The sequence below is a fragment of the Canis lupus genome, chromosome 10 (assembly GCF_048164855.1).
Source record: "Canis lupus baileyi chromosome 10, mCanLup2.hap1, whole genome shotgun sequence".
Classification (NCBI taxonomy): domain Eukaryota; kingdom Metazoa; phylum Chordata; class Mammalia; order Carnivora; family Canidae; genus Canis; species Canis lupus.
The window spans coordinates 1,078,607-1,102,847 of record NC_132847.1 but is presented as its reverse complement, the minus strand read 5'-3'; the positions used below and the strand labels follow the sequence as shown (position 1 = coordinate 1,102,847).

The window sequence follows — 24,241 nt, the reverse complement described above, 5'->3', positions numbered from 1 at the left end:
AAATGGGCATGAGAGCGGCCTCACTGGGCGCCCTTCCCAGGTAGGAGAGCCTGAGGAATGGTAGGGGACTTGAACTCGCTTAGCAGAAATGGAAAATGCAAACTGAAGGACATGGAAGGAACCCCCACCCTCTCCCCCAGCTTTTGACCATGGCCCTGCCGGCCCTAAACTTCTCTCTATAATTGCCCTATTTCTGAAGAACAGGAGGTCCAAGGTGTTGGTATCCAAAAGCCAGTGAATTATTGCTATCTCCACGGTCAAACCCACAAGTCATTGTTCTTGCAGACATTTGCTTCTACTTCTCATCACCCTTTGGAAGAATTGTTAGCAGAAACCACCCATACCCTAACTGCCAGTTCCCTCTTGTCCTCTCCAGACTCGCTGGGGAGACTTTGCCCTCAGGCAGGCAGTGGCCCAGGCCACCTCTGCCAGGGGCAGTAGGCAAAGAGATACATGCAAGATGGAAAGTAACCCTGTAGAAATACAAATCAAAACCACTTTACACCGGTGAGAATGGCTAAAATTAACAAGACAGGAAGTAACAAATGTGGTGAGGATGTGGAGAAAGGGGAACACTTTTACCCTGGTGGAAATGCAAGCTGGTGCAGCTACTCTGGAAAATAGTATGGCAGCTCCTCAAGAAGTTAAAAATAGAGCTACCCTATGACCCAGCAATTGCACTACTGGGTATTTACCTCAAAGATACAGATGCAGTGAAACCCCAGGACACCTGCACCCCAATGTTTATAGCAGCAATGACAACAATAGCCAAACTGTGGAAGGAGCCTCGATGTCCTTCAACAGATGAATGGATAAAGAAGATATGATCTATATGTACAATGGATATATACAATGGAATATTATTCAGCCATCGGAAAGGACGAATACCCACCATTTGCTTCGATGTGGATAGAACTGGAGAGTATTATGCTAAGTTTTGAAATAAGTCCATCAGAGAAAGACAATTATCATATGGTTTCACTCATATGTGGAATATAAGAAATAGTGAAAGGGACCATAAAGGAAAGGAGGGAAACTGAGTAGGGGAAAAATTAGAGAGGAAAACCATGAGAGACCTGGGACTCTGGGAAACAAACACAGGGTTTTGGAAGGGTGGGGAATGGGTAGCTGGGTGCCGGTCATTAAGGAGGGTACATGATGTGAGGAGCACTGGATGTTATACTATATGTTGGCAAATTGAATTTAAATTAAAAAAATAAAATAAGTTATAAAAAAAGAGACAGTAACCCTTTAGAAAATCTTGTGGAAATTTAACAATAATTTGGTGTCTGTTGGAGATAATTATTTAAAAAATAATTTTTATCTCAGCTTTATCTTGGTGGTCTTTTTAGAAATACATTTTTCTTCTTTAACTGCAGTAAAATATTTGACAAAATTCACCATCTTAACCATTTTTAAAGGTACAATTCAGTGGCATTAAGTTGCTTTCACATTGTTGTGGATTATCATCACCATCCATATCCAGAACTCTTTTGGTCTTCCCAAACTGAAATGAACACTAACTCCTCATTTCCTGCCCACCCCCTCCACTCTCTGGCAACTGGCAACTTCCAGTCTACTTTCCATCTTCATGAATTTGAATACTCTAGGTACCTCCCTGTAAGTGAATCAAACAATATTTGCCCTTTGGTGTATGGCTAATTTCACTTAGCTTTATATGTTTTTGTGCTTTTCAAATTAGTTTTTCTGGTAGTGCATTTTTATTGTCTTGTACAAAAAGTATTGGGCCACAGGGCCAATGTCCCTCACTACACATGATTTGCAAAGCTCAGACCTATAAGTCAAGTACATGAGAAAATGCTCCACATCACTTGCCATCAGGGAAATACAAGTCAAAACCACAATGATATACCACCTCACACCAGTGAGAATGGTGAAAATTAACAATACAAGAAACAACAAATGTTGGAGAGGATGTGGAGAAAGGGGAACCTTCTTGCACTGTTGGTGGGAATGAAAACTGATGCAGCCACTTTGGAAAACTGCGTGGAGATTCCTCAAGAAGTTTACAACAGAGCTTCCCTATAAACCAGTAATTGCACTGCTGGGGATTTACCCCAAAGATACAGATGTAGTGAAATGCCGGGACACCTGCACCCCAATGTTTATAGCAGCAATGTCCACAATAGCCAAGCTGTGGAAGGAGCCTCGGAATCCATCGAAAAATGAATAGATAAAGAAGATGTGGTTTATATATACAATGGAATATTATTCAGCCATCAGAAAGGACGAATACCCACCATTTGCTTCAACGTGGATGGAACTGGAGGGTATTATGCTGAGTGAAATAAGTTAATTGGAGAAGGACAATAATCATATAGCTTCACTCATAGGAGGGATATAAAAAATAGTGAAAGGGATTATAGGGGAAAGGAGGGAAAATGAGTGGGAAAAATCAGAGAGGGTGACAAAGCATGAGAGACTCCTAACTCTGGGAAACGAACAAAGGGTAGTGGAAAGGGAGGTAGGCGGGCAGATGGGGTGACTGGGTGACGGGCGCTGAAGAGGGCACTTGATGGGATGAGCACTATATGTTGGCAAATCAAACTGCAATAAAAATAAATAAATAAATAAAAGTAAGGAAAAGAAAACATTTCACATATGTCCTTTTTTTGTAAGTTTCCTTATAGATTATTTTTGCTGCATTCCCCCCTATCTTTGTACTGTGACTTTTGGTCTCTTCTTTCCATGTAAAGACCCTTTTAATATTTCTGGCAAGGCCAGTTTAATGGTGATGAACTCCTCTAGTTTTTGTTTGCCTGGGAAACTCCTTATCTCTCCTATTCTGAATGTAGCTTTGCTAGATAGTGTATTCTTTCCTGAAGATTTTTCCCATTCAGCACTTTGAATATATCATGTCATTCCATTCTGGCTTATAAAGTTTCTGTTGAAAAATCTCTTGCTAACCTAATGGCTCCTTTGTAAGTTACTGACTACTTTTATCTTGTTGCCTTAAAGATTTTTTTCTTTATCACTATATTTTGGAATTTAATTACAGTATTTTGGGGATCTCTGGGTGGCTCAGCGGTTTACCGCCTGCCTTTGGCCCAGGGCGCGATCCCACGTCGGGCTCCCAGCATGGAGCCTGCTTCTACCTCCTCCTGTGTCTCTGCCTCTCCCTCTCTCTCTTTCTCGGTCTATCATGAGTAAATAAATTTAAAAAAATAATTACAGTATTTCTTAATGTGGGTCTCCTTTTGTTGATTTTGATGGAGTCCTCTGTACCTCCTGGGTCTGGATATCTGTTTATTTTCCCAGCTTAGGGACGTTTTCAGGAATTATTTCTTCAAATAAATTTTGTGCCACCTTTTTTCTCTCTCTTCTTCTGAGACTCCTATAATATGAAGTTACTAAGTTTGATGGAGTCATTGAGTTCCGTAAGTCTATTCTCATTTTTTTCCATTTTTTTTCTCATTCTTTTTTCTTCTCTTGTGTTCACCTTGTTGCTTTCCATTACTCTATGTTCTAGGTCACTACTTCATTCCTCTGCTCCTTCATGCTTGCTGTTTTCATCAAGCATGTTTTGGTTTCATTTATTGTGCCCTCTGCTATGTTTTTCCTTATCTCTGTGTTAAGTGCTTCATTCATGTCCTCCAGTCTTTTCTGAAGTCCAGTAAGTACCCTTATGATCATTGCTTTAAATTCTGTATCATGCATGTTACTTTTATCTGTTTCACTTAGATCTCTTCCCTGGCCTTATCTCATTCTTTCATTGTGATAAATTTCTGTCTCTTCATTTTATCTCCCTCTTTGTGTCTATTTCTGTCTGTTAAGAAAGTTTTCTGCTATTGAAAATAGTGCTTTGTGAAGAGTAGGTCCTAGAGTGCCCTGCAATAGAGTGTCCCCCATTTCCCAGGAACTGGCACTTCAGGGAAACATACTACGTGCTTCACTTATGTCTTGCTGTTGTGTTTGAATCACTATCTTTTCAATGTAGTTCTCTACCCTCACTCTCTTCCTGTTGTGGTTGTGCTTGCTCTCTGTGATGTTAGTGGAACCCAGGCATGCTAGTTCTGAGCGGATGTACCCACTGGGGAACATGGGAGTGGTGGTGGTATTAGCAATATTTGCATTGGGCCACTAGTCCAATGCCAGATCCCCTAAAGCACTATGGTGGCTGGGGGCTCTTGCCAGACTGGTTGGGAGTATAAGGCTGGTGACAATGCTCAATGATGGCTGGGTGCAGCTGGGCCTGGCATGTGATGATGGCTGGTGATGCATGGCTGGGCACTGCACTGCAGCCTGGCATGGTGTCTTGTGGCAGTTATGCATCTGTTGGCTGGGCAGGGTGCATGTTCAGCTTTAACAAAATTTGCCCTGAGCTCTGGGTTGAGACTGTGTGTCTGTGCAGTCTTACTCCAGCACCTGTCTCTGTGTTTATGCTGGGATTGGGGGTGGGAAATAGTGCCTGCCAGCTCCCTTATTTTTAGAGAAGTCCCCCAACACCCTCTGAAATCAGTATAAATAGATATGACTCCCATTTACCCCAGCTTTGTTAAACTGCCTTTTCTTTCTTTTATTAATAATAAATTTATTTTTTATTGGTGTTCAATTTGGAAACATACAGAATAACACCCAGTGCTCATCCCGTCAAGTGCCCCCCTCAGTGCCTTTTCTATGTTGCCTCTCTGTGCAGGCTACTGTCTCTTTAAAGGCAGCGACCCACCTGTCACTTGCACTGCCAACTTACCCAGTGCTGAGTCAGCTGACTTTTAAAGCTCTAGGCTCCAGGGGCACCTGGGTGCCTCAGTGGTTGAGCATCTACCTTTGGCTCAGGACATGATCCTGGAGTCCTGGGATCGAGTCCCTCATTGGGCTTCCTGTGAGGAGCTTGCTTCTCTCTCCGCCTGTGTCTCTGCCTCTTTCTCTGTGTCTCTCATGAATAAATAAATAAAATCTTTTTAAAAATAAAAGATAAAAAAATAAAGCTCCAGGCTCCAAATCCTATTATTTTTACAAACTCACAGAATGCACTCTATTTAGTTTTTAATGACAAACATTATGGGAAATAGTCTTCCCGGTGGAAACTCCTTGGTGTGAGGGCCCATTTTTCTGCCTTCTCCATGTATGCATCGTCCCACTGCCTTTCTGGATGTGGATGATATCTAGCTGTGAACATGGGACAAGGTGAGCTTAGGATCTTCCTACTTCACCATTTCCTCAAGCTCCTTATGTTTTTTCTTTTTCTTTTTTAAAGATTTTTATTTACTTATTCATGAGAGAGAGGGAGAGAAAGGCAGAGACATAGGCAGAGAGAGAAGCAGGCTCCATGCAGGGAGCCTGATGTGGGACTCAATCCTGGGCGCTTAACCACTGAGCCACCCAGGCATCCCTGTTTTTTTTCTTTTTAATAACATTCTCTTATCTCTAGTTTACCTGATTGTAAGAATACAGCATGTAATACATATAACATACACAATCTGTGTTAAGCTTCTACTTATATTAACAGTCAACGTATATTATTTATTAGTAGTTAAATTTTGGGGAGTCAAAAGTTATATGTGGATTTTCAAACATGCAGGGCTGAGGTTGGTCAGCACTCTTAACCCCCTGAATTGTTCAAAGGTCAATTGTAATAAAGTTATTGATTTTTACCAATGTGAAGTATGGCCCATAGGTTAGGTTTTTCCTCAAGACTTAAAACAACTGGTTTTAAATCATTAAACCCTCAAAATAAGACTTTGGTCCTAGATAATGGCCTCACCCTTCAATTCACTGCCTATCTTCTTCCCTAACCTACTACTTTTAAATCTACACGCGCACCGCACAACACCTTAGCACCGTTCCCTGCTTCGTTTTTCTGTACAGCAACTAATGTCTTCTAACCTTATAATTCACTCTTTTGTTTGTATTTTCACCACAGGAATGTGAACCTTAAGGCAAGAGTTTGGGGCACATTGTAGATATTTACACCTATCATTTGAGGGATGAAATTAGGAGCATATGAGCTCTCATTATGATCTCTAATGAGTAGTTCCTGGGTTTTAGGGCAAAACCTTTGGTGCATAATGATGATTCCCTGGGGCTTCCCCAGCATACTGTTTGGGTGAGAGGTAAGCTGTTGTACTCTTAGTAGGTTCCTGATATCCAAAGGGCTGACTTTTCAAGTATCAAGGTCAGTCCACCCCAGAGACAACCGGGCCCCAGTACCATTGTGCTCCTTTAGATGGCCTTTGGAACAATGCACATGGAGCACATGGTGAGCAGGAAAATTAGAGTTAGTCAGTATCCACTAACCTGCTATCTGGATGGTGAACTCTTTCTTTTGGATCAGGAAGGAGTTCTGGATGGAGCAAGACACATTGTTGTGGGCATCCCCTTGGACAACCACGGACGTTTCCAGATTGAACAGGCTCTGGGCATCCTGGACAATGGCTTCCATCTCTGGAGACAGGCACTGTCCTTTATGATCTTTCCACTGTGCCTGGGGTTTTGGGTACCAGCCACTGGAGCTGCACCTCAGCTGAATGCCTCCCTCCTTGAAGCCCTCAAGGGAGATGTGAGGGTCTGAGCCAAGCCCTGAGAGAGGCAGGAAGAGTGGGAAAGATCAGGCTCCCTCCCAGAAGTTGTACAGGAAGTTAATGCCACTGTGCAATGTCTGCAGTCATTATAAGGTATCACAAACTGTGACTGCTTTTAACACCCATGTGGGTTCACAGCCCTCAACTGTGGACTATAAATGGCAGTCTAAATTGGTGGTGGCATGTGGGACATGTGGACAGCAGTACCCCAAGGGACATTTGGAAATACTGTGGGGGGCCATTTGGCCAGAAGGGCTACTGGCATTTAGTCATATTATGCAAGAGACAGTCCCCTGAAGTAAAGAAAAATCCCACTCCAAATTTTCATAGATTGTCCTCTGTCTCTCATGAATCCCACCATAGTTTAGGTGCCTGTATCATACACACTCCTGCATCTTCCCATCCTGTGGAGCTAACCTCACATTTTGAATATGCAAAACATTGATATGTTTAAACAGCCATAATGTAACCTTTGTCCATCCAATGCTCCCTCCTCTCCCTTAAGTAACCAATTTCATTAGTTCCTAGTGTATCCCTTCCTGTGTTCTTTTTGTGCAATGTTTCTTCTTTCTTACACAAAAGGTTACATACTATACAACCTCTTTTGTATCTTGCTTTTATCTCTTACCAATATCCTAGAAATCACTCTACATCACTTCCTAGAGCTCCTCTTCATTTTTTTCAGGTTCATAGAGTGGATCAGTCCATTGTGTGATGGACCATACTCAACACTTTTGCTTAGATAAAGCACTGTTGTATAATTACAAATGATGCTGTGATGATTAAACTTATATGTACACTTTTTTCATATTGGAGCTATAGGAGGCTTATCTTCAGGTAAACTCCTAGAAGTGGGGTTGCAGTTCAAAGAGCAGATGTACAGGCAGTGCTGTTAGCTGCTGCCAAATTCCCATGCACTGGAGTTTTGCTTTGAGCTCCAGGGTACAGATTTCTTCTTCCCCACGGCTCTACCAAGTGTGTATGCTCAACCTGTTGAATTTTTGCCAGTCTCAGAGGTAAAAAAAAATCCATCTCAGTGTAGCTTTAATTTGCTTTTCTTTCATGATGGGTAAGGATGATCATCTATTTGTATGTTTAAGGGTCATTTGTGTATCTTTTTTTGAACATTTATTTTGTTCATTTTGTAACAAATTTTCCTTTTTAAATTAAAAAAAAATTAGATGTGTTTTCCCTTTCTCTGTCTACTATTGAGCAAAGCAGCTGTGTCCAAACGGGCACTTTTCTCTATCACTTTCGCCAAGTCACATACCTGCTACCTCTAGCTCCCAGATCGCTTCCCTGGAGAAGTTGGTGGAGAGGAAACGGCATCCATACAGGCCCTCATCAGCAGGAATGATACCATGGAGCTTTAGGTTTACCATACCATCCATGATAAAATCCTTGATGAGTTTGGTCCTGTTCTGGAACTGCACCATCTGCTGGCTGTGGAGCTCCTGCCCACCACGGTACAGGTGCACCACATCAGAGGTCTGACTCCGGAACCAGCGGATCTCCATATCCTCGGCATCCAAGTATGGTGACAAGTAGCATGAGAACTCCACCTCTTCCCCTACAAGTGCCAGGATGGGTTCCCCAGGGCCTATGACCTTGACCTCCTCTAGGATGAGAAACCAGAATGACAGCCAACATCAGCTCTCTTCAAAAGTAAGTTTTTATAACATATCTTTACAGCTCAGGAATCTACAGTAAACCATTCAAATGATGAAAGACACTTTACAGGACAACTGGCTCAAGTAGTTGTCATGAATATGCCAGATTAAAATATACACAAAGGATATTACAACCAGATACAATGTGTGGTGCTGGACTAGTAATTAGTTTGAACCAACCAGCTGCAAATGTCCTTTTGGAGACAGTTATGTAAATATAGCCAGGACATTAAATGAAAAGGAGTCTTTGACCAAAAAAACCAAGTTAAAAAATATGTATACTATTGTTCTCTTATTTGATTAAAAAATGACATATTTGCATGAAAACATATGTAGGAAAAAAGGTCCAAAATGAGATGTACCAAATGGTTGATGGAATGCATGATGGGAATAAATATTTTCTTGTTTTTTCCTTGTCTGATTTTCTAATTTTTTTATAATGCACATGTATAGCTTCTGTAATAATAAAGGGTATTAATATAATCTGTGGGGGCTCCTTGCTTCATGTGTTTTCCTATCTGAAGGCCAAATCTTATCTTCAAGATTTTGATTAAAATTTTCTATTTGATAATCCTCTTAAATGGTGCCTCTTAAAACATGGCTCCATGGCTCCTCTACTCCCTGTTTTCTTCAATTCCCATGAGTTACTATTCCTGTTGCAGTCCCTTTGCATGTGTTGTTTATTCATGCCATTCAAGTTGCCCTCACTTTTCTTTATGGCTTCGTCTTTTCTTGTACCTCCTTTTCTTCCTTTGAAGCTCAACTAAAACCTATTCCCAAAGCTCCCTCTTCATGGATCCCTCCTATACTTCACTTTGCTTATAGAACATAGTGGTTCTTTTGTTTTTGTTCACTCCATTTGAGATACCTTATTGCCCACTGGGTATAGCCCCAATACCCTCCTTACTAGCTGTTTTCAGGTTGTCTCAAGCTGCTTCTTCCCTTATACTTGATGCCTGGCCCTCTTCCTGGGGTATGGCCTGCCTCAGTTTACCCTCCATCTGTCATCTTGGAAATTAAATATCCTTCAGGGGCCTACTCAAGCAGTACCTCCTCTCTAGGGTTCTTCTTGGCTTTTTGGAAAAAAAATAAATTTCTCTCTTAGTTGCAATCACACATCTCTGGTTAATGTTTATCTTGCAGTCATACAGCTGAAAAGCTTTTATGTCATTTCTGTCCCCCTCTCTTGACCTTTTTGAGGACCTGGAATGTACCTGGTCATTTTGGTTTCCCTAGTTTCCAGCACAGGGAATCAGAGAATTGCATTTGCCTAATTAGTTTATACTCTCTGTTGGTTGCTTCTTTCATGAGAGAAGTTAAGCCTGAGATCCTTCCTGCCCTTCAGAAGCTGCAGCTTATATGTGGGAGTGGAGCACCTGACATAGCCTGGTAGACCGTGGATCTCAGCTTGGGAGCACCTGGGAGGCAGGTGGGCAGAAGCTGAGGTGCTCATGGCCTGGCTGGCTAGGCCACAGGTTTGACATACTACCTGAGTTCAGCTCTACAGGCTGGAGGAGAAGAGTCAGATGGGTGAGGAAAAAGACACCACTGAGCATAGGAACTTGCTGGGAGAGGTCCAGGAAGACTGGGAAATACATCATTTCTTCTCAGTGGTGGAGGCCACCTAGAAAGGAACAGAGAGATGCTGGAGTGGATGCAGGAGAGCTGGAACACAGCCCAGCAGGCCCAATGTCTGTGCTGCTTCAATTTTTTAAAATAATAGTTCTTACCAATCCCAGGGCTTGGCTTCTTTTAAACTATAGCCAGATGTGAGAGCTGCATCTAATTTTACCAGGTGTCACTGCTAGTGGTGTGTCTGACCTTGCTTGGACTCATGGAGCTCCAAGGGTACAAGGCCAAAGGGTCCCAGAGGAAGCAACTTCTTAACTTTGCATTGTTTAGAGCCAGGAATAGATCCACAAATTGTGTGTGAGTTCAGCTGAGATTAAGTGACTTTTCCCAAACAAAAGGAAATCTATAAGGACTCTCAGAGGCATTTTTGTTCTCCCTGCTCCACTTCCTTTTGGCCTAGAACATGAAGTTCACAAACAGAGGAACGCACGCAGAGATCTGACCTTTCAGAAGGGGGATGCTTGCCTGGCAGCAGCCTGCCAGCTCCAACCACAGCTGAAACACCTTCCTCTAGGCCTGAAACCTCAGGTGGAGCCTCCAAGAGGTCATCTAGGGTCTGTCCCTCTCCCTGCAAGACTGTTTCTTCTAGGCCACATTAACAGAGTTGTCCCATCTAGCTATATCCCCATTTGTGGTCCATTTGACCCAGCCCTGGCACAGGCAAGGACCGTCCCCTTTCAATCCTGAAACCCCCTTGGGACCTGTGGTGACATCTCACAGACTGATAGCCAGTGAGCATGGGCAGCCCATATGTCTTGGGGTACATTCAAGCCTCTCCACATTTCTCCTCTGTTTGGTACTGGGACTTTAGACAGATTCTATAACTGACTGAACCTTGATTTCTTTGCCCAAGCAATGGAAGAAATTGGTTCCAATTCAGGAGGTCATTAAGCCTTCCTTAGGTTGGCTAGGTGCTCTTTAATCAATAAAAACCAGTACCTTCTGCCTCTGCCTCTACCTTCCAAACATGCTTTCCATCTTCTTTTAGAGACTGCACACTTCCCCTTTCTCTCCATCATAGCACCCACAGGGGGAAGGCAGATTTCTTCAACCCCCAGTCTCCTCTTCTCCCTTCTTCTGCCACCTCACCCTTTTCCTTCATTCTCCTCTTCCTAAAAACATGTTCTTGGTGTCCTGTGGCTGCAAAGTCCTATTCACACAGCAACAGCATCGCCAGGGTGTAGACGAAAGACTTTTTTTTTCAGGTTAATCTATTTTATTCAGTGAAGATGAACAAGCTCTCTATTACCTCAAAAATGTATATAATTCTATTTTTTTAATTTATTTTTTATTGGTGTTCAATTTGCCAACATATAGAATAACACCCAGTGTTCATCCCATCAGTGCCCACCTCAGTGCCGTCACCCAGTCACCCCGACCCCCTGCCCACCTCCCCTTCCACCACCCCTAGTTCATTTCCCAGAGTTAGGAGTCTTTCATGTTCTGTCTCCCTTTCTGATATTTCCCATGACGAAAGACTTTAAAAGTTGCTGGGATGCCCCCAGCTATGGTTTTCTTTTTTAATATTACCCTGGCTATTTGGGGTCTTTTCTGATTCCAGACAAATCTTAAAAACAGATGTGGATGGAACTGGAGGGTATTATGCTGAGTGAAATAAGTCAATCGGAGAAGGACAAACATTATATGGTCTCATTCATTTGGGAAATATAAAAAATAGTGAAAGGGAATAAAGGGGAAAGGAGAAAAAATGAGTGGGAAATATCAGAAAGGGAGACAGAACATGAAAGACTCCTAACTCTGGGAAACGAACTAGGGGTGGTGGAAGGGGAGGTGGGCGGGGGGTGGGGGTGACTGGGTGACGGCACTGAGGTGGGCACTGACAGGATGAGCACTGGGTGTTATTCTAAATGTTGGCAAATTGAACACCAATAAAAAATAAATTTATAAATAAAAAAAAACAGACACATAAATCAATGGAACAGAATAGACAACCCAGAAGTGGGCCCTCAACTCTATGGTCAACTAATATTTGACAAAGCAGGAAAGATTATCCACTGGGAAAAGGACAGTCTCTTCAATAAATTGTTCTGGGAAAATTGGACAGCCATGTGCAGAAGAATGAAACTAGACCATTCTCTTATACCATACACAAAGATCAACTCAAAATGGATGAAGGATCTAAATGTGAGACAAGAATCCATCAAAATCCTAGAGGAGAGCACAGGCAACACCCTTTTTGAACTTGGCCACAGCAACTTCTTGCAAAATACATCTATGAAGGCAAGGAAAACAAAAGCCAAAATGAATTATTGGGACTTCATCAAGAGCAAAAGCTTCTGCAAAAGAAACAGTCAACAAAACTAAAAGACAACCAACAGAATAGGAGAAGATATTTGCAAATGACGTATCATCAAGTTCCAGACTCCGAGAAGACAGTCCAGCCTCTCTTGCCTGATGTCAAGAAACTGGCAGCAAAGGACTCCAGAGCAGGAAGACCACCTGGCTCTGCATTTTTTCTCCTTCTCCCTGTTTCCTTCTCTTCTCTTTTATGTCTCGGTATTTTCTTCTGGACTTTCAAGATAGAGCCCCATGAAGGCAAAAGCCATGATGGTATATCAGCACCAGCTAGTACTTTTCAACACAAGAGGGGCTCAGAGGGCATTTATGAATCCATTTAGATAAGTCAGATTTTGAAGATTTAGTCAAGACTTGTGTTAGATGGTAAGTTGGGTTCTCCTACCACACAGTGACAGAACATTAGACAGGCTCACAGGTGGGGGCAGGTGTGTCTCACAGGAGGAGCACACACCACACTTCCCTGGGCTAAGAGGCTCCTGGGTGACAATCCGTGTATTTCAGACCCTGGAATTACTAGTGGGACCTCAGTTTTCTATTGTGATACAACTATGTGAATTCTATCACTGAGGAGGTTGCAGGGGAAGGAGGTCATGAATACATATACACACAGGCCTACATGTGCTTATGCCCACAGTAATAAAGACTAATATGTGTTGAGCACTTAGTATCTGCCAAGCACTTACTTATACTAGAAGTATTTATTATTATTATTATCATTAACAGGTCCAGATCACAGACAAGGAAACTGAGGCACAGGAAGCTAGGCAATTTGCCCACACATACAGCTAGGAGGTGGTGGAGAGGGGTTTCTCCTAAGCTCTGCACTTGTGCGGATACAGATTCCTCACCAGCTGTGCTGTGTGTCAGAGCTGGATTCACCTCCTGTTTTCCTATCCTCCAGAACATGACTCGAGTTAGGGAACACCTGACCACAGATGACAGCACTCACCCCAAGAGCATCTCACATGCACTGAAGAAGCAGACTGAGTGCTTGGGTCTCAGCCACAAGACCAAACAAGCAAGCATGAGCAACCAGCCTGCAAAAGAATAAAAATCCCAAACTCCTACTGCTGATAAAACAACTTAAAACTGAAGTCTCCCTAAGACCTTACCAACAGCATCTTCTTGGATAGGACGTACATGTGCTGTGTTCCCCTTGCTTCCAATGCACAGGTATTGAAAAGCTTTTAACTTGGAAGGAGACTGATGATTTCCTGAAGTGATTTCAGAGGGGTTGAGTGCTCCTTTGTACCCTATAGGGACCCCTCCTGCCCACCTGCTGCAGAGGTTTTGCTGGGGACAGAGTCTGGACCCACTGGATACTGGGGGGAGATGGAGACCCAGGGAGGAGAAGGACAGCCAGAAAGAGGTCTCAGACTGGAGGTAGCCTTTCCGGGGCGGGGGGGGGGGGGCGGGGGACACATATTCTCTATACTCTTCTGGGAGCCTCTGGAATGTCCCTTGAAGATACAGAGCAATAAAGGTCATACACACTGATGATGAGGAAAAGCCGCCACCCTCCACTCAGGGGAATCCTGTTCCTTTACATTTTCTCCTTGGCATCTCTCTAACCCCATTCCACTCTTCTCTTTTCGCAACTCCAATTCTTGAACTACACTCTCTTAATTTGCAGTCCCTGAGCTCTTGGGTATCTCTTTAAAGCTTTTTTTTTTTTTTTTTTTTTTTTTTTTGCTCTTTCCACTTCTGTGACCTTGAGCTGTGTAACAGCAGAGCGTTTGTCCTTCTCCCATTCCTGCTTCCTAAGCTGTACACCTGCAGAGGACTCTCCCACTCTCTCCCCCTCCAGTATCCACTGCAATGTTTTGCCCTCCACAAGCTTTCAGTTAATGCTCACTGGCTTACTCTGGTTTGATTTCTATTGGTCCAGAAGAGGATTTCCACTGTTAGTCTCAAAGGTAGATGAACTGCCCCAAGAAGGAACCTCAGGGAGGCTGGAGGGAAAATGGGGTATGTCAGAATCCTACCTTCTCGGGTGAACCTGCCTGAATGAATATCTCCCCTTAGCCACACTTGAAACAACCCATCCTGCAGCCAGGTTCAGCCTATGAGGTGATGCCAACCCATCTTGTCCTCTCTCCAAAGCCATCATTTTCTGCTTCCCATTCCTGAAAGGTGGAGGTTTAGACAGGTGTTGAGAGTGAGCCACATACCTGGCAGGTAGCAGCAAGGGGTCTGAAGTGGCAGATGGTTCCTGGTGAGCTCAACTCCCTGCAAAGGCAAGGCTGTAGTAAAACGTCTTGGTCCCAGGTATTAAGGTCCCCTGGACATGAGCTGGCAACTGAATTCAGGGAGCCAACTCATCTGTGGCAGAATTATCCACCCCCCCCCCCACCTTAAGACACACACTGCTTGCTCTGCCTTTTGCTATAAAAACCAAAGTGGTCAGAACAAAACAAGGAAGTCTCTGTCACATCCTGTCTCTGTAAGAGAAGTCATGAATTAAATTTCCATGGACAATATATCCCTAAGGTATTAGAAGGAGAGGAAAGGTAGCTGGAAGCTTTGAAGACACTGAATTGCAGAGACTCTGAGCCGGGAGAAAATGCTCCAATTGGCTTCCTGGGATCTTTGGGACCCCAGGGAGAGGATGGCCATCCCCAGCTAGCCCCTCTCTCCTCAGTGTCACAGTGAAAGATGTAGAGACTAGACTGGACTATGCATGAAGGGTTGGTGCCCAACTCCTAACCAGCTATGCCCTTCTCGGCATGGTAAGGGAAGTAAGGAAGATCGCCTTGGAGTATTGCCATAAGTAAAACCTGCAAGAGCTAGTCATATACAACTTGGAAATAGGGTAGGGGCACTGTAGTGGGATTTCTCTAATGGAATGGAGCTCAGCAAAGAAGCAAGCACTACCTCACACCACCACAGTGCCACAGGCCACAGTGCAGCCACCTGGTTGAACCCCAGACTTATATCTCTCCTAGGGGACAGGTCGGAGCTGCGGCACAGTGTAGTTCATTCACATGCAGGACACTCTCAAAGACTCCCAGAATTGCCTGATTTTTCCAAAAAGAGAATGACGTCTGAATTCCCGGGGGGCTCTCAGTGGGAAGGGAAGGATTTCTGTCTGCCCTTGGACAGTAGAGAACCTACTCTATCCAACCCTCTCCATCGTGTCATTTACAGCAACTCTCCTTGGCTTACACTAGCCCTTCCTAGGGGGTTGTCTAAAGGAGCTTGGGAGTGGGGCAGTGAGAGAACCCCCTCTGCAGCACGAGGATCATCCTCAAACACAGCATGGGGCCCAGAGGAGAGGGAGCAAAAAGTCATGCTTAACTAATAAGTGGATGAGTTAATCCTTCCCTGCCCAGGAAAGATGGCAGAAGAAATGTTAGTAAGAGGGGCTTAGCATGAACTTGTGAGTACAGAGGCAGGCTTGGGAAGGCTGGGGAGTCATCTCCTCTCCTGAGTTTGAAAAAACCTGTTTTCCCTAATTTTCATGGAGAACTGTGTGTCATGCCTATCTCCACCTCTCTTCTCAGTGCTTCTCTCTCTATTCCCACCCCTGATCTTTACCAGGCAGCACCTGCAGCCATCATGCTCTTTCATATGGCATTCTACCCATCTCTTCTTTCTGCTAATCCATACTCTTTTCCCAAGATCCTTATTTAAACTGCTTCTTCCAGTGTCTGCATGGGTGAACTCCACCTTTCTTTGTGTACACATCTCTTCTTTCTCATTCTTCAAGTTGCCCCTAGAGTTTGAACTTGTGTACCTAATAGGGGCATACTTGGCAAATGTCTTTGTGTGGTGGTATTTTCATCTACAATTTTGGAATTTAGGGATCAAGTTTCCTTAGCCTTTGGCATTTCTCATACACCAGCAAATTACTGCTTTCAAAGGAGACTAGTCAGTTGCATGGATTGACATACAAAAGAGGAGACAGTTATCACATAGATGCACTTTGCTCTGTACTGTTCACGGTCAGAAAGAACAGATTTGCTAATTTCTCATCACCCACTCTCCCCATCCCTCTCAGCCCAAAGCATGGTCCTCTGAGCTTCCTCATTACATAACTTCCTTTGTTGTTCTCCAACAAGCTCAGACTGAAACTCCTGTGCCTGTTAACTGGCACACACCCACCATTGTACTTTTGTCCCACTAACAGTAAATATTGCACACACACGCATTGAGAAAGTGAAGGAAGTACACTGTCTGCTCTCAGAGCTGCAGGTGCACATCTTTAGCTGGGTCCTGGGGTGAGGTGTGGAGCAACAAGGGCTGCACACACTGCCCAACCAGCAAAGTGTCCAAGGTTAATGGGAATTTCTGGGATGATTTGGAGTGTGCTGCCCAAAGGCATCAGCATTGAGCACTCCCACCTCAGAAGACTTCCTTTGTGGTAGAGCTAGCCAGCACCCTATCATAATATGCAGAACGGTGTAGAACGAGACTTGATTGTAAAGAAGCCCCCAGCTGAATGTAGGCCCTATGAGAACAGTGTTCACATGAATTCTTTCTATTTGGAGGAGGGAAGTGGATGAACTCCGGTTAGTATACCTTGATTATGCTTTTTGAGAGGGCCAGCTCAAGCTTACAGTTGGACAGAGAGTGAATTATATAAAGAGATTGTAATGAAAAAAAAAAAAAGATTAGGCTGTTCTTAAAGATGGTGCTTCACACCATGGGCACCAAATCTGTGCTTCCTACCCCAGCTCCAAATGGGCTTCATTATGTCATCTACACTATTGCTGAGCCATTCTCGTATTCCTAGAATAAATTCTACTTAGTCATAGTGCAGTACTTTTACAATATTCTCTATTTGCATACTAATATTTAAGATCAGCTTTTCTTTTATATTCATCAGTGAGGTAGGATATAATTTCCTTTCATTTGTCTTTCTCACCACTCCCCACCCCCAGCGTTTTTCTCATTCAGTTTGGAATAAAGATTGTGTGGCTGGGGCACCTGGCTGGCTCAAATGGTGGAGGATTCAACTCTTGACTTCAGTGCCATGTGTTTGAGCCCTATGTCAGGTGTGGACGTTACTTAAAAATAAAATCCTAAAAAAAGTAAAAGGAATGTGTAGCTGTCTTAGAACAAGTACGGAAACTTTCCATCTTCTCTGCTAAGAACTTTTTTTTATGTGCCACAGAACTGTTGTTTAGAATTAACTCAGAGCCATCTGGACATGGGCTTTGGGGACAATAGATGTGTAACTATTGTAAAACTGTATACTGATAGTGTCTATTCAGATACAGAATACACAAACAAATCATATTGGATCTTTTATATTCTCCTGGAAAATTATTCATTTTGCCAGTGTTTTCACATTTATTGGTTTAAACTATGTGTGGTAATCTCATGATGAGTAAACCTCTATACCTATTGTTTCTGATGTTAATGTGTTCCTTTTTAAATTCCTTCTTTCTTTTGAAGTCCTGCTTAAAAGTTTGCTTTATTCACTTTTTGGATAAAAAGCTATTGTTTTCATTGAGCCTATTTCATTATTTCTCTGATAGCTATTTTCATCTTAGATTTTTTCTTTTCTTTCTTTTGGAGGAAGTAATTTTATTATCCTTATTCTGACATTTTGGTTGATATGCCCATGATCTCATTTATTTTGTATCAGAGCTTTCTAATAAGTACACATAAGACAAGTCATTATTCTCTGTGTATCTCTTAGACCACATCCCATATATAGTTTACTCATTGTTGTTTATTATCAAGTAGGCTGTAATTTTAGTTTTGTTTTCCTCTTTTTAAAAAAGAGGAAAATAAAAAAAGGATTTTATTTATTTATTTGAGAGAGAGCAGGAGGAGGGAGAGAAACAAGCAGACTCCTTTCTGAGTGGGGAGCCTGACATAGGGCTTGACCTCAGGACCCTATGATCATGACCTGAGCTGAAACTTAGAGTCGGAGGCTTAATTGACTGAGCCACCCAGGCGCCCCTCTTTTCCTCTTTAATGCAAGAATTACTTAGAAGAATACTTTTTGAATGTCCACTACTTTTTTTTTAAATAAACTTTCTCTGTGATCTTGTTTTAGATATTACTCTAAATAAGTTACTATATACAATGTATGTAGAATAATGTCTGGCACATAATAAGTGTTTGGTCTTTTTTTAAAGATTTTACTTATTTATTCATGAGAGACACACAGAGAGAGGCAGAGACACAGGCAGAGGGAGGAACAGACTCCCTGTGGGAAGCCTGATATGGGATTTGATCCCAGGACCCTGGGACCAGGGCCTGAGCTGAAGGCAGACACTCAACCACTAAGCCACCCAGGCATCCCAGTGTTTGTTCTTTTCATCATTATTATGATCTATTATAAGACACATGGGATTTTTTTCTTCCGGAAGATAAAGCCTATCTTTTAATAGGGTGCCTTAATTTGTCACATTTGTTGTGGTTACTGATTTTCTTGGACTTATTCTCCCTTATTTTATGTTTCTATGAAACATGCTTTCTTTTGTGTATTGTCTTTCCTGACTAGATGGGTCATGGAGTTCTTTCTTCCTGCCCCTTCTAGTGGTTTGAAAGTTCTATAATCTATTTTTATCAATACTTCTCCTTAATAATTTATACATTTATATATTTTTTCTCAATGTCTAGAAGTATGGTAACTTCTGAATGAGACAAAATATTGAGCTTGCCTTTCTTTCTCTTCCTTTATTTTCTGCTTTTCTTCCTCCAAACTCCTAGGTTTGTGGAAACCATCTGAAAATTTCATTTCAGGTGCTCTTGCATATAATTTACCTTCTACTTTAGGAACTACTTTCTAGAAATTACATTAAAAATCACAGCCACATTAACAGCAGTTATGGTAACAATCACCACTTGGGAAATGTTGTTGTTCATCTTGGTTTCCTGTTACATGACTTGTCCATCTTTCCTTGGGTTTATTTTGTTTCAAAAAATCCGCCAGTATTTTATTTCTATAAATTTCTTTTGGAAATATAATTTCTCCGATTCTCTTCATTTCTGAAGATTTTCTTTCACTCTCTTAATTGGAAGATGATTGCTTAAAAATGTAGATGTGACCATGGGAGGAAAGAGATCATAACAGAGTCAAGTGGGAAGAGGAGTGGGAAGTTACAGGGTAGGATAAAGGAGATGATCCTCATCCCTCAGAGCAGAGAGTCAACAGACAGGGAGTGGTTATGTAAACACATACTTTAGACATGTGAGAGGTAAGTGAAATGGAGGAGTCACTTAGGTTAAGGAGTTTTTTAAAAGACCTGAGAGGCCACTAGAGGTCACCAAGGAGCTGGGCTTTATGCACATTCTTACCAGATGAAACCATAAACTTTGAAATGAGCTAAACTGTAAATATTCCAAGGACTCTGCCCAAACACCTGCAACTTGCTACAGTAAGAGACTTTGCTTAGTGATAGCCTCACCAACCAAAATGAGTTTTCTGCTGCCAACAGAAACCAAGAGTCTTTGGAAACAACCCATACAAACATTTCACTTTGTCTTTTGAAAATCGCTGACTTTTGTTCATTAGGGGGGCACAATTTGTATTGCTTCCCAAATCTGTGCTTCCCAAAATGTAATTCTGAGACCTCAAATAAATGCTTTTGTTTTATTTCAGCTCTTCCTTTTTTCTCATTCAACACACATAAGGAAGTAACTACAGAAAAATCAAAATTAAAAGCCACAAAGTTCTCCCTCTGGGCGAAAAGAATGAGATGGGTAGAAGAGAGAAGGAGAGAAGGAGGTTAGGGGACTGTTGCTTTTTATCACAGTGCTTTTTCCCGGTTTCATTCTTCAGAAATGAACCTGCCTTACTTTCATTAGAATAAGTTTTTTAAAATACAAAGAAAAATACAAAGGAGCTTCCTGCTTCCAACCAGATCTGGGATGTGAAGTTAGATTTTGTGTGTAAGTGACTTAGCTAGTGACCCCAGCTGCATAACTTTGAAGGCTTTGTCTTCATTCCTGATTTACTGATTGGGAATATATTGGTGAGTCTGACTCCTGATCCAGTGCTCTGAAAAATAGGTCTATTGAAGCCAGTAAGAGAACATTTTTTTTTTATGCATAAGATTCTGAGTGTATTCTAGAAGCTGAATTAGAATCTGGGTTAGAGTCCCAGACTTCTCTGTTCAGAAGACATAAAGCCTGTGTTAAAGGCAAGCTTCTTTGTTTGCTAGATACCATTAAGAATATGGCAGCTTTTCAGTCAACTGAAATTTCTCCTTCCCAAACCCTCACTAACTATATGCTTCATCAGTATGGCAATTCATTCTATTTACTTCCTTTTCTGTTGGCATTACTTTACTAAGGGTAATTTGCCATTTCGATGGCTCCTTTGGGAAACTTAGTATCTCCCCAAACTGTCTCATCTAAGATGTATCCTCTCTCTCTCTTTTTTTTTAAAGATTTATTTATTTATTCATGAGGGACACAGAGAGAGAGAGAGAGAGAGAGAGAGAGAGAGTGGCAGAGGGAGAAGCAGGCTCCTCGAAGGGAGCCCGATGTGGGACTTGATCCCGGATCTCGGGATCACCACCCGAGCCAAGGGCAGGCGCCCGACTGCTGAGCCAGCCAGGCGTCCCAAGATGTATCCTCTCTCATCCCTTCATGCCTTCATCCTTTTATCACCTCCAATCTTCTCTTCAGCTCCCTTAGATCTTTTGATATGTCACCCTTCATACCGCTAACTCCTGCATCCCTCTGCTCACAGACCTTCCCTTCCCATTCTAGCTCCTCAACTCCTTGTAATCACTCAAACTCTATGCTCCCCCATCAGGGGTCTCAAAGACCCAGGGATCCCAAAAGCAATCACTTATTGCTGAAAAGGAAAAAAACTAATTGGAGGTAGACTGGCTATTTTACCCACTCATATGGGATTTGGATACACCCAAATGTCTAGTGTCTCCTCAATCCCTTAGCCCAGATTAGCTCCACAGCTTCTGTAAGATTACATATTGGGGCAATGACAATCTTAAAACTCTCCTCCCACAAATACAGTGAAGAGTTTTAGCCCCCATATTGAGCCTGTAACTGTCACTTCTTCCATCTATCAGAAACACAATTTAGATAAAAATATAAAGAAGGGCAGGGGCAAGGACAAACACTTATACACAGTAGGGAGTTTTGTATTCTGTATTTATACCTGACTCCTGGTTAAAATTTTAGAATGAAAACCACAGAATCTCTACTTATGTCTATCTGTATGTATATGTGATATTTTCCCACCTCCAGATGGTGTTACCAAATTAATTTATAAAATTCCTTAAAGAAACTCTATCTTCATTGGTTTAGATAAAAGTAAGTGCTTATATAAATTAAATATTCCTAAAATTCCTGGGAATATAGAACTATTTTTCAAATTCACTTGATTTGAGTAAATCTTTGATAAAGATTATTTTGATATTGTAGGTTTCATTAGAAAACAACCATGTCTTCCTAATTGTTAGCATTACATAAAATACAGGCATACATTCTTATTTTACTTGGACTTACTAAGCAGATAAGCAAATATTATATCTGTTAAGTGTATAAGACTATAAAATTATAAATTTGACTTTAATTAAATAAAGTCATTCTATCAAACCTTATTTCAACAAAAACTTATGTCTACTTAAAAGTAGTTTCCAAAATCATTTTGTATCATTATTGAGATATAATTGACATATGGTGTTATATTAGTTTCAGGTGTACAATATAGTGACTTGACAATTCTATACACTGAATTTAGTGTAATAACTTCTAGGTCTATCCATGTTGTCACAAGTGGCAAGACTGCATTTTTTATGGCTGAGTAATATTCCTGTATGTGTGTATATGCCCATGTGTGTGTGTTACACCTTCTTTATTCATTCATCTATTGATGGACATTTAGGTTGCCTCCATATCTTGGCTACTGTAAATAATGCTGTGATGAACATAGGGGTGCATAAATATTTTTGATTTAGTGTTTTCATTTTCTTTAGGTAAATACCCAGTAGTAAAAGTATTGGATCATATGTAGTTCTATTTTTAATTTGGGGGGGAACTTCTATACTCTTCTCCACAGTGACTGTGCCAATTTACATTCCCATCAATGCATGAGTGTTTCCTTTTCTCCATATCCTCACCAACACTTGCTATTTCTTGTCTTTTCGATACTAATCATTCTGACTTGTGTAAGGTAATATTTCATTGTGGTTATGATTTGTGTTTCCCCAGTGATGAGTGATATTGAGTGTTTTCATGTGTCTGTTGACCATCTGTACTTCCTCTTTGGAAAGATATCTATTCAGGTCCTCTGCCCATTTTAAAATCAGGTTATTTATGTATTTATTTTTTGGTGTGGAGTTGTATAAGTTCTTTATATATTTGGGGTATTACCCCTCATCAGATATATGATTTGCAAATATTTTCTCCCATTCAAGAGGTTACTTTTTTGTTTTGTCAATGGTTTCCTTCACTGTACAAAAGCTTTTTATTTTGGTGTAGTCCAATAGTCTGTTTTTGCTTTTGTTTTGTTGCTTGAAGAAACATATCTAGAAAAGTATTGCTAAGGTTTATGTCCAAGAAATTATGTCTTGTTTTAGGAGTTTTTATGGCTTCAGGTCTCATATTTAGGTCTTTAATCCATTTTTTAGTTTATTTTTGTGTATCATGTAAGAAAGTGACCCAGTTTTTAAAAAAAGTGGCCTAGTTTTTATCCTTTTCTATGTAGCTGTCCAGTTTTAGCAACACCATTTATTGAAGAGACTGTTGTATATTCTTGCGTCCTTTGTTATAGATTAACAAAGGAACAAAGGAACAAAAATTCTTGCCTCCTTGGTTATAAATTAGTTGGCCATATAAGCATGGGTTTACTTTTGGGATCTCAATTTTGTTCTATGATCTATGTTCTATTTTATGCCAGTACCATAATGTTTTGACTACTATAACTTTGTAGTATATCTTGAAATCTGGGATTGTGGTAATCTCCAGTCTTGTTCTTCTTTCTCAAGATTTCTTAGGCTATGTCTCAATAAGCATGTAGGCACTGAAATTTAAAATACAGTACCACTTACAACTGCTCAAGAAAAGAGAAATACCGTGATATAAATCTCCCAAAATATGTACAGGACTTATCTTCTATATACAATGCACATAACTGAATTGTTTTTGTATTCTTGGAATACAAAAGTGATGCATAACATTTTGGTGTTTGCAAGTTGTCAGGAATGTGAGGGTCAGGAAGGGAGGTGGTCACTTTTTTTTATCATTAGTTTGAATACCATTAGTTTATTATAAAAGAGAGACATGAAAATTATTTACAATGATGCAAGATTTCACTACTTCACTGGAATGGGCAGTTTCGCTTCATCCCGTTTTAAGAATGATTTCAGTCCACATACTTTCCGAGAATGTCACCATCTCTAAATAAGAAATAGTCCTTGTCATCTAGGACTACTTTGGTGCCTCCATATTCTGGGAGAAGAACTTTATCTCCAACTTTCACACTAACTGGTTGAATCTCTCCACCCTTTCCTTTGGAACCCGATCCAACAGCCACTACTGTTGCTTGCGACACTTTCCCTTGAGATTTTTCTGGTAGCATGATACCTCCTTTGGTTACAGTTTCAGCTGCACTCCTTTCGACTAAAACCCAGTCAAAGAGGGGAAGAAACTTCCTAAACGCCTGCCCTGCCATGCCTCTGGCCGCCGCAGTCCCACCCGCTCTGGAGCCGCCGCCGCCGCTGCCGCCAGGAGACCCGCAGTCCCTTTCTTTGGTTTTCAGTAGCCTGCATTTTCCTTCCAGCCTCTGATGCTCAGGTGTCAGCCAAGTCTAGCAGAACCGGAAGGGAAGGGGAAAGGGGATTGGGCCTGTGACAGCAGGAGCAGGGAGGCTTAGCTCTTCAGCTTCAAGTGCAGGGGAGAGATGACCCAGAAATGCCCAGCATGAATGCTAGCACAAGGTCATTGGCCATCCTGCACGATGGAGACCCCTCTGCTTCTCTCATCGTTGTCAGAGTGCTGAACCAGGGGATTCAGGACAGCTTAAACCTGTGAACTTTGAACACAACAAGTTTATTTAAACCTAGCTGTAGAATCTGAGACCATAACCATTAGCCTCATCTAGAAGTTGGCAATTATAATAGTCCCTGCCTCAGAGTTAATGTGAGG

At 41.7% G+C, this 24,241-nt stretch overlaps 1 protein-coding gene and 1 pseudogene across 1 annotated transcript in view; both read right to left on the bottom strand.

Annotated features, from left to right (window-relative positions):
* The window catches only part of BTNL9 (butyrophilin like 9), a 43,290-nt gene extending 28,720 nt beyond the window's left edge, over positions 1-14,570 (bottom strand). Inside the window, exons 1-4 of the mRNA XM_072840367.1 lie at positions 14,335-14,570; positions 9,702-9,836; positions 7,813-8,160; positions 6,259-6,540 (exon numbers count right to left, since the gene is read on the bottom strand). Of these exons, the coding sequence (XP_072696468.1) occupies positions 6,259-6,540; positions 7,813-8,160; positions 9,702-9,813 (742 nt within the window). The 5' untranslated portion in view covers positions 9,814-9,836; positions 14,335-14,570. The remainder of the gene's footprint in view (positions 1-6,258; positions 6,541-7,812; positions 8,161-9,701; positions 9,837-14,334) is intronic.
* Positions 14,571-23,332: 8,762 nt separating this feature from the next.
* On the bottom strand, positions 23,333-24,082 carry LOC140641076 (10 kDa heat shock protein, mitochondrial pseudogene; annotated as a pseudogene).
* Positions 24,083-24,241: the final 159 nt, after the last annotated feature.